A 10,394-nucleotide genomic window follows, 5' to 3' on the forward strand; every position below is an offset into this window, starting at 1 on the left:
CATACCCTGGTAGTGGGGTAAGTTGTAACAATGGCACTCCTTGCATTTGACATCAAATAATGAATTCTGTGATATAGTTGGAGAAGTTAAAAACATTGCTATTTGTAGTAGACAAATGAGGGTACTTTGTATCAAAATCTGAGTACCCTACCGCAAACATTCTGCAAGTTATAGGAGCTGAGTCAAAAAGTGTTACAACCATCCCCGGTCTCCCCTACATCTATAGTACATTTATCTGGGACTATTTTCAGATAAGGATCAATACACATTTTTTGAATGAATATTTAAGCCAGTTGGATGTTGTATATGGGTAAATTACCGTGCCCACATTTAACGTAATATAGAAACATGTCACCCAGTCCATTCTTTCTTTCTTTCTTTCTTTCTTTCTTTCTTTCTTTCTTTCTTTCTTTCTTTCTTTCTTTCTTTCTTTCTTTCTAATCTCATGGATGTATCCTATCTATCTATCGAAAATGTTGTCGACGAAAGAAGCGTGTAATTGCTGGCGTCATCGCGTTACGTCTCACGCAGCCTTCTGAGAAGGACCGGCGGTTTGGCTTGTAGCAGAAGGAGCCGTCAGCTGTGGCGAGTGCTGAGTGTCGATACGTCCGTGGTTCTAAATAAAGACCAAGACAAAAAGATACGGATCCTCTGCAACACGACGGGAGATGGACAACAGTAAACGGACTGTGGTCGTCACAGGTTTGTTTGTTTTCTCAGCTGCCATTGTTGTCGTTTGTGGTCCGTCGGCAGCGGGTGAAGTGGAGGAAAAGTTGTGGAAATGACAGTTGCTCTAACGTTAATGGCGTCAGGCTGTTACTGCTTCACTCGGCTGCAGTTAGCAGACAGTTAAAAGAAGCGTTTTGTTTACAGATTTAAAAATAAAACGTTGTTTTATTAGGCTTTTTCTTACATAAGTAGAGGCTACTGGCTACTGTTTTGTATGTCTTCTCTTGCAATAAACCATGTAATATGAGAGAGGTAAACATTTTTTGCAGAATTTAATATCTAACATTATTCACCGGGAGTGAGTTGATTTTGTATTGTCTTTACACATAAATACATTTTTCTTAATGGATAAATAATGAAATTGATTTCTGAGTAAGTTAATTATAAGAAATGAGATAATGAGATAAAGTTATCTCACACATTAGCTTATCAATATCAAAACTAATATTAATAGCCTAAGTGTCTATTTAATATATACTCCTGGAATCATGCCCATAAAAGACAGAGTAATAATTAACAAAGTAGGAAAGGTAATGTGCCTTCATCTGTAAAACTGGAAATAGTTGATGTTACCTGCCAGTCTAATTAAGACATTTAATAACCTTTCTAATAAAGGATAGGTGCATACGTTTTTTTTCTATTTCATTTCTTTGTATTGTGAGTTTCATCCACTGGGAAACAGTTGGACTAAAACTCACCACCAGGCCTCCCTCCACACATGGTGTTGTTACAGAGCTGGATAAAAGTGGTTAAAAGTAAATAATATAATAACCAATAACCGATCAATCATTTTGTTCCAGTGATATCTTACTGTATTGATTTCTTAACAGACACTCATCCATTTTATTTCCTATTTAATCACATAACTTTGTACTACAATATGCAAATTTGGGCCCACAATTTTTTTTAAAGCTACATCCTACCAATGTTTCTTTAGAAGCTGTTTTGCATGTTTGATTTTAGAATCAAAATCAAAAATTGGAATCACTATTCATTAAACAAGAAAATCCTATGTAATAATTACAGTGATATTAATATGTCAGTGAATATAAATATTTTACACGGGTTGTTTTTCTGAAAACAAGACTCAGTGCAATTCCCTTCTAGCCAAAGTGCACATACTACAGTTTTTAACATTTAATCTAAACAGAAGTAGCAGAGACGGTGATTTGGTGTTTTCAGACACAAAGAGGTGCAGAAGCTCGCAGTCCCAGCTGATCGAAGATGTGTAGATTGCCTGGGAACAGCACCTTCACAATAGCTGGCCGGCTGGCAGCTGCTGGCCCCTCTCTCTGCTCCTTTTCAGCAGCCTGTCAGACAGACAGATCCCCCCTCCACCCAACCCCCAGGGACCCCGTTGACCCTAGGAAGTGTGGTGGAGGGGGACCAGTTATAGATCCCTATATAAACAAGCCTAAGTGAATATCCAAAGGCTCCTGCAATTTTTTTTGAAAGTTAAATGGAGTGGTAATGTTAGTTTGATCACTCCCGAATTTATAAATTTAAACAGCAAATGTTATGCTGAAGAATCTCAAGAGCTTTTATTCAGCTAATATCAACAATGGAGTAACTATCCCCATTAGGAATAAAATTAATGCTTGTATCATATTTCACAACTGTATTTTATTTCTGTTTGTGAAAATAAGAGTCTCTTTAAATCACTGGTCTCTCCAGTATATTTCTCCTTCTGTGTAAAAACCAAACAGATTCCAATGGTTCATTATCAGACACATAGGCCTCAGCACAGCATAGTATTAGTACAACAACTGAAATAACTGACATGTTTTTTAGGTTTTGGACCATTTGGAGAGCACACGGTCAACCCCAGCTGGGTAGCAGTACAGGTATGTTTTAACCCTCTATTGCTGTTATAATGCACATATGCATGAATTGCGCTTAAATGCTGAATTTGCAATAGGTTTGTAATTCACATTAGACATTGTGAATTACACACTTAGGGAAACAAATCCTTCTAACCTTCTCCAAAATGTTATATCTACATAATGAAAAAAAAATCTCGAAGTTCCTAATGCCTGTCATGTTGTTAGCAAGATTTGAACCTGTTTGTATGGTGGTTACATGATGCTCTGATAGTTGCCGGCCGGCTTCACACCGTGCAGCAGTGTGTCTCAGAGGCTCCCTGTGTCCTGTTGGGGAAACTGCATGTGGGGGATGATGGTGGTTGTCAGGGTGTCTAGACGGACTTGATAAGGATATTAAAGGCAAACAAAAGGCCGCTCTGTGGCGGGGTCACAGACGTGGTCAGACAAGCGTCTTTTCAATACAAGTGGGGGTCAGCGTCCAGGCCTATTTGTCCTGCAGGGAGACTGGGGGAGGTGTTGGTCAATTGGCTGTGAATCTGTCACAGATTCGTCTTATTTGTAATATGTATGATTGCATCTTTTATTTCTTGCTTTTCTCATACTGGTTTTATATGTGAAGACAGTTCTCTTTTGGTGCAAAAACAATGACGAAACAAAGACATCTGTCTCATCCTCTAAGAAAAAGCAAAAAATTACATTCACCTCCTCATTCTTTAAAAATTTTCCATAAATTTCAGTTTAATAGCATTTTACAGAAACACTGGCCGTAGATCATTATCATCTAAATAATTCTAAATGGTTATTATATGTGGATGTGTACAGTCTTATTGGATTTGTGTTATGTCACAATCAAAGCATTGTTTTCTTTTTAAATTATAAAATATAACAGCCAACGGTAAAGACATTTTTGTGGTAAGATTGCTGTCGATGGGCAGTAAATATGAGAACAGGCAAATAGGGCAATGAGTAAAGGCTGGTGTTGCTAATCTACAAACAAATGACTACAGTGCCATTTGTAAAGGTTATTTACCTTTATATAATCAAAACTCAAATGTCCTACTCATTTTTTTCATGGTCAGTGTTGTTGATGAAGTCTGTAAGTAGCTATTTAAAGCTCAAAAAAGTTAGTAAGTGGACAATTGGGTTGGGATGATTTTGTCACACATACCAATAGACATTCCACGTGTGCTAACACAGAATGTAGTTTCCATTAATACCATGTCTCTGTTTTAATCACTGTTAGACTCTTTGCAAAAAAATCCAAGAAATTTTGAGCTTGAAGGTTTATTTTTGTCCTCAGAAACTGCAAATGAAATTCATCACAGTGTCCAACTCATTTCTCAATCTTTCAACCACATCTCATGGCAAGAAATTCTCTATGTCATGAATAACTGCAGTCTCCAATGACAAGATGTGCAATAAGTAAATTTGAATTTTGTCAAAATCCATGAAACCACAAAAGTCTTAAACTGAGGAAAACATTTTAGCTGTTATGTTTTTCTTCATCCTGTCAGGAACTGAAGAAGCTTGGACTGGGCAGTGAAGTGGACTTGCATGTGTATGAGGTTCCTGTAGAGTACCAGACAGTCCAGAGTTTGGTTCCTTCGTTATGGAAGCAGTATCATCCACTGGTAAGAAGACAACATGGTGTACCCTGCTCACATTGTTCTACTCTTCTGTGTCTAGGTAAAATACAGCAACTTGTGTTTGCTTTTGTCCCAGGTCAGGTTTTAGTGCCACATATCTCAGGTCTGTGTAAAGGCAAATGTAAGTGCTAATTGGATCTATGAGGCCCTGAGAACAATCTGATAATAAGAAATACAAGAAACACGTGCTGCATTTAATTAAATTACATATAATTATCAAATTATGCAACAAATTAGTGGCTTGAATGTGGCTTTGACACAAAGTTCTCTATGAGCTGAATACATTTTGTAAATTTGCACTTGAATTTCACCTTGTGCTCAGATGAGTTTTGTGTCTAATAAATTGGGCCATTTCTGGTTCAGTTAAAATAGCCACAGATTCCTTTTTGGACCCATGAACACCTTAGGTGTAACTGAGCTACATCTAAGGAGTGGAAACAGAGAGATCAGAAAGAGCAGCCAAAGATATACTGTGATTTATTTGTGCTATGGGACTGTAATATTTTAGTAACTCTGTTTTGTGCTTATTGTTTCCTTTGTTTGCCAGTTGGTAGTTCATGTTGGAGTTTCAGGTATGGCCACTACTGTCACGTTGGAAAAGTGTGGCAGAAATCACGGCTATAAAGGTCTGGACAACAGCAGCTTCTGTCCCGATTCACAGTGCTGCATTGTGGGAGGCCCGGACTGTATCGACTCAGTTATTGACATGGAATCAGTCTGCAAGAGAGTGACCGCCTCGGGGCTAGGAGTAACTGTGTCTGTCTCCAAAGACGCCGGAAGGTAATTTCATTTTTTCAGTTTGAATCAGCCTTTTGTATGTAGCCTTTGCCTTTCGCCTGTGGACCTCATGCTTCAGCTGTTATGGAATAGAGGCTGTTTCATGTGTTTAAAATGACTTTGTTAAACACACAAGTCAGCCGTACACAATATTTACTCTCTGCATTATGAAGTAATAAAAGGAGTAAAAGCAGGATGTACTGTAGCAAATTACAATGAAATTAAATAATAGAAAGTTATACTTATTTACAGTGTAGGTACTGCATCTTATAAAATATCATATAACCATTTTTTACCTTTCATTAAGGATCATAACACAGCCTGTATTTCGTCATGGGGGACTACTACAATGCAGAAATTTCAAATTAAAGCACTATTTTGTAATAATAATGACCTTGTCATATCAGTCAAATTATGTTACCCTTAAACAATTGTATATGTATTAATGAAGCCTGGGGCACGTTTTTGAGACAATACTTAAATATATAAATATTTTATGAAAAATCTGATAATTATGTGTTTTGTATGTGTTTTTAACAAACAGTCAATAAACAAACATTTTTGTTAAGAATCCTTTAAATGTAGAATTGTGAGTGGGAAATTTTAGTTACAAAAACAAGCAGTGCCCTCTGGTGGATAAACTGTGTAATGGCAAAACTTTTTACACAATTCCTCAAACATACCCTCAGCTGCCACGTTGTAATGAACACAGAGCTAGAACTAATACAAAGAGGTGTTGATTCAACTTCATGATTATTTTGGAGGTTGTAGTTTAAGATGTTGCTGAACTGTATTGCATCACAGAGATGTGTTTCTGCATAATTCCCTGTATTGAACTGTATTGCATTATTATAGTGCAATACAGTTCAACAGCGCCACAACCTACAACCTCCAAAATGATCTTGAATCAACACCTCTCTGAAACAGTTTCAACAAAAACTGAACATTATAACCTATATATGTAGGTTCACGTCATGACTTGGTGTGACCGACAACCAATACATGTGAACGTTAACACAACATTTGCATTTATTTAATATTCCTCAGTGACAAACATTGCATTACTGTGCAGAGTATTTCTAGGTTTTTTAAAGAAGAGCTCCAATGCCTGGTGTAATGCCGTAATACCATGCGTCTCCCTCTTTCCCTCTTTCCCTCTTTCTCTCTTGTTTGTCTTTGTGTGTTAGCAGAACGAAGAGGTACAGCGAGTAGAGAATTGTTAATCGATTGTGGATGGCGTCGTTCTGACGGATTAAAAAACATACAAATAAAATGCCAAAAATGAGTTGGCAGAGTTGGATGGCCTTTAATATACCTGGGAGGCCCGCCCAAGTAAAATCTCTGTATGGGAAACCCTGACTTACAGTGATACCATAAGTAGTGATTATATAGTTATAATGATTTTTATATGGTATGTTTGTCAGCACAATACTCATTTGTCTGGCACAAATGTGGAACCTTATAAATAAATGTATGTGCACATTGGACAAAGTGGAGAATAACATAATTGATGTATTGGTGAATCCTTCCACATGCATTAATAAATACATGAGCACTTCCAGTATGTGATCAGTAAATAGCTTTTATTTGATCTTCCATTTCAATGCCCTGCTCTCTTCCCTCACAGATATCTCTGTGATTTCACCTACTACACATCTCTGTACCTGAGCCATGGTCGCTCTGCCTTCATCCATGTGCCTCCAATCGGAAAGCCTTACAGCGGGGAAGACCTGGGTCGTGCGCTGAAGGCCATTGTCCAAGAGATGCTGGAGCTTCTGGACCAGGCTGAGGAGAAGATACACTGCCAGCAACACTTCCACTAAGTGACCTCCAGATGCCAACCAGCCTCTCCAGCTCTCACCACACATGAGAAATTGCACTTAACCACAAGTAGCCAAACTTCTTTCTTTTTTTAATTGTTATCTTTTCTTGTACTACCTAAAAACTTCAACATATAGGAAGTTTTCATTGTTTGCTTCTCCCTTGGTCAACCCTTGGTCACAATGTAACGTAAGCTTTTCTCTGACTTACAAGGAACACAAAACATTCTGACTTTGGAGTTTAAAATATGGGAATTACTATAGGTTCACTAAGAAAGTAACAAAATGCTGCTCATATTTTATGATATACAGTTAAAATAAAGATCCAGAAGGTCTGTGGCAGACATTACAACCAGAAAACCCCAAAGGTGACTCCTATTATTGCACCTTATAGGGTTAGGGTTATTGAAATGGTTATAGAAGTCACATTTGGGAAAATTAATAAATGTACTTGACATTATTTGACTTTTGTAATGCTTCATCCTCAAATTTTGAGTTTCAAATTTTGAATTCCACTCTATCACAAGATGTTTCAGTCAACAGGTGTTTTCACCTAAATGTCTATAAATGGTTAATGTACATGATACATTGTGGTTTAAGTAGAAATGTTTAGTTGTAAACTGTGTTTGCTAATTTCAGTTTCCTTCAGATATTTTTTCCAGGTGCTCTAAAGCCTAACTGTGCTGTCTCACGTTTGATGTTGAATTGTTTCATGAGTCCTTTTTCTTTATAAGAAGTTGTAAATTTGCCTTCTTTTACAAAGGTTATTTAAATCAGGGAACGGGTTGGTTCCAGCTCATTTTCCCCCATTTTCTCGGCCCAATTCTGACAGAAAAATCCCAAATTCACCTCACTGAGATCTGGCCCCAGGTTGTGCAATGTTATTTCACAGATCTCAAGTCTGTCGATTTAGGAAATTCATGTTGTGGGTTTGTCAAAATTCTATTATGGCTGCACAATTATTTGAGAAAATATTGAGCAATGCAGTTATTACTATAAATTGAATTTAACTGAGTGAGCTGCATTTCAAATGGCTTACCAAAAAAAAAAATTGTATACAACTGAACAAACAAGTTACACAACTGACATCACTGCTCTTGGTTTCTGGGTAGTGAAATCCTTTTCATTGAATTGGGTCATCGGTGTGTAAAGATGCCTGTCAGAGCATTAACTCTTTTATGGAACTGATTTTTATCTTAAAGTGTGTAGAAAACCTGTGATCAGGACTTGGGTTTTACAGTTTGCTACATTGCAAGACCAAATTTGAAAATCTATGTTTTTCTTTTTTCTAAAATTGTGCAGCCCTAATTGGTATTACTTGATTAAAGCTTTCTGTAGCTCCCTTCATTGAATCAGATGTAGCTGCTTATTTTACCTGAGGATTTGATTTGATGAAGTTGGACTCTCATTTCAGTCAGAGTTGGGCCTGGACTTTAATTTCTGTAGCACTTTTTTGGTTTGTTTGTGTATTATTCATAATCTGGAATTTGGACAACATTTTTTCAGGCAATGTGAATGCTTGCATTTAAAAAAAAAAAATTTCAGTCACTTTAACTTGAAATATGTAGCTTTCCAGATATACACATCTACTTTTACCCTTTCTCCCCATTAATTATCAATATGCATGTGAGGTATGCTTTATAGGTGTCTTATGCTTTATTTTCCTGAGCTTTGGTTTGTTCTGACCTACAAAACAAACTGCAGCATATTCCTTCACTGTGACGGTGCCACTCCCGGGTGTATATGTTCTGTTCAATAGCTTTTCTTTTTTTTTAATTTTTTTTATTGGTTTGTCTGTTTCACTGTGTATACCAGCATTTCCGTGGTCGATGATTTGACAAGACTGGCCACACCACCTAACACAGCTTCAGTTTCAGTAGGAATTTTAGCATTGAATGGTCTACATTCTGCTTCAGCGCCCTGTTTATCCCCAACAAAACTACCTTCCTGTGAGAAACAAGGATATAGTTTTAAGCTGTCATAGCTAGTTGTAAGAAACTAACTAAATGCTGTGCTTGGCTTTGCAGCAGTAGTCCTTGAATCTTTAGTTAAAATGCATGTTTTTCACACCTGAGTTGTGCAAGTTGCTGCCAGTGAGTTTGAGTATATTGTCATTATTTTTAGCAGTGTGTCATTTTAATTTGCTATTCAGTATCATGGTTACTGAACAGGACTGAACTTCTTGTCAGACCTATGGTTTATCTAAGCCTTGTATTTTGGCTATGTGGTTTAAAACTCTTATGGAATTATTGAAATGACGGACAGGTTTTAGATCTGAGTTTGCAGGTGCTGATATTTTACTGTGTGGCTTTATGAGTGCAGAGAAGTGAAAGGGTCATGGAGGAGTTGCCCCAAAAAATGTCTGCTCACAAATGTGAAAGCCTCAAGTTTACATATGAGGTGACCTCTCACCCTGACTCTCTCCTGTGCCTTGCTGTTGTTGATATGTGTTATGAAAAGGCCTTAAAATGCTCACCAGGTCAGTTCAAAGATATGTTACTGATACTGTCCAGTCAGATGTGTGGCTACCTCAAAAATACTTTTTTATCTTGGTGTGTGCTCTGTTGTAATAACATTATGGCTCTGTGATTTATTGTGAGTTCCTCTGTTTAGGGAGTGTCCTCTGAAAAGGTGTCTTCTTCTGCTTCTGAATTTAACAAAGCATCGTTACAATAAGTAATCTTGGCATTGTAAACTGAAAGGCTTTGAAGTAAAGAGAATTAAAGGATTACAAGTAATGTCTTTGTGTCTGTTAATTCAACTTTTTTCCCACTATTCACTAGTTATGCCTGTTGAAGGCATGTAATTGACTTGTCAACTGTGCAAATACACAGTTGGTACACTGGGCATAAAAGGCCTCAATCAAAGATCATAGATGTTACAGTGAAGCACCACTCTGACAAAAGAACTTGGCCCTAATTCTGCACACGTGGTTTGAGCTCCTGCAATACAAGTCACGTCACATCCAACTCTATTCCTTACAGAAGAGGTATTGCCCATGTATTAATAGCATGCTGTTTTAGCACCTAGAATGCAAAAATTAACATACTGTAAGACTTCTGTTTGGAATGCTACTATTCGTGATTTGTAATTTGTAGATATCGTGAATACATTATCAGGAACAATAGACCAGGAAATCAAAGGTCGCCAACATCAAGTTGAATTGTTTTCCTTGTAAAACTACAAGGAGGAAGAAGACCCCTTCCTCTGTATTTAGTAAGTGTGTGATTTAATGTCAATTAAAATCAGTCTCTATTAAACTCCATTTGAGATTCACTTTATCACTACTTAAATCATCTAGTTACAGGGGGCAGAGGGTCTGTCTGCACATCTGGATCACAGTACTGTATATTGCTATGTATGAGTATGCGTGATATTATTATTGTTATTATCACATTATTATTATTATTATTATTGTTATTATTATTATATCGTTTGTCGGTTATAAAAGGCAAACATCAATAAATTATTGGGGAGTGAGGATTTCTCTGTCAGCATTCAATAGGTATTTTCCCCATTTTCCCTGCAGCGGCTCATGATTCTGTTTTGATTGCCGGAAAAACATCAGAGTGAGAGCTCTTTTCTGATGACCTGTCTCT

At 37.2% G+C, this 10,394-nt stretch overlaps 1 protein-coding gene across 1 annotated transcript; it reads left to right on the top strand.

The window, feature by feature from the left end:
- The first annotated feature begins 541 nt into the window (after positions 1–541).
- Positions 542–9,533, top strand: LOC130171379 (pyroglutamyl-peptidase 1-like). The gene is made up of 5 exons (XM_056379361.1): positions 542–702; positions 2,521–2,573; positions 4,067–4,183; positions 4,746–4,978; positions 6,603–9,533. Exons 1-5 carry the CDS (start codon positions 669–671, stop codon positions 6,796–6,798), a joined length of 633 nt encoding a protein of 210 aa, XP_056235336.1. The 5' UTR covers positions 542–668; the 3' UTR covers positions 6,799–9,533.
- Positions 9,534–10,394: the final 861 nt, after the last annotated feature.

The sequence above is a fragment of the Seriola aureovittata genome, chromosome 6 (genome assembly GCF_021018895.1).
Source record: "Seriola aureovittata isolate HTS-2021-v1 ecotype China chromosome 6, ASM2101889v1, whole genome shotgun sequence".
Taxonomy (NCBI): Eukaryota; Metazoa; Chordata; class Actinopteri; order Carangiformes; family Carangidae; genus Seriola; species Seriola aureovittata.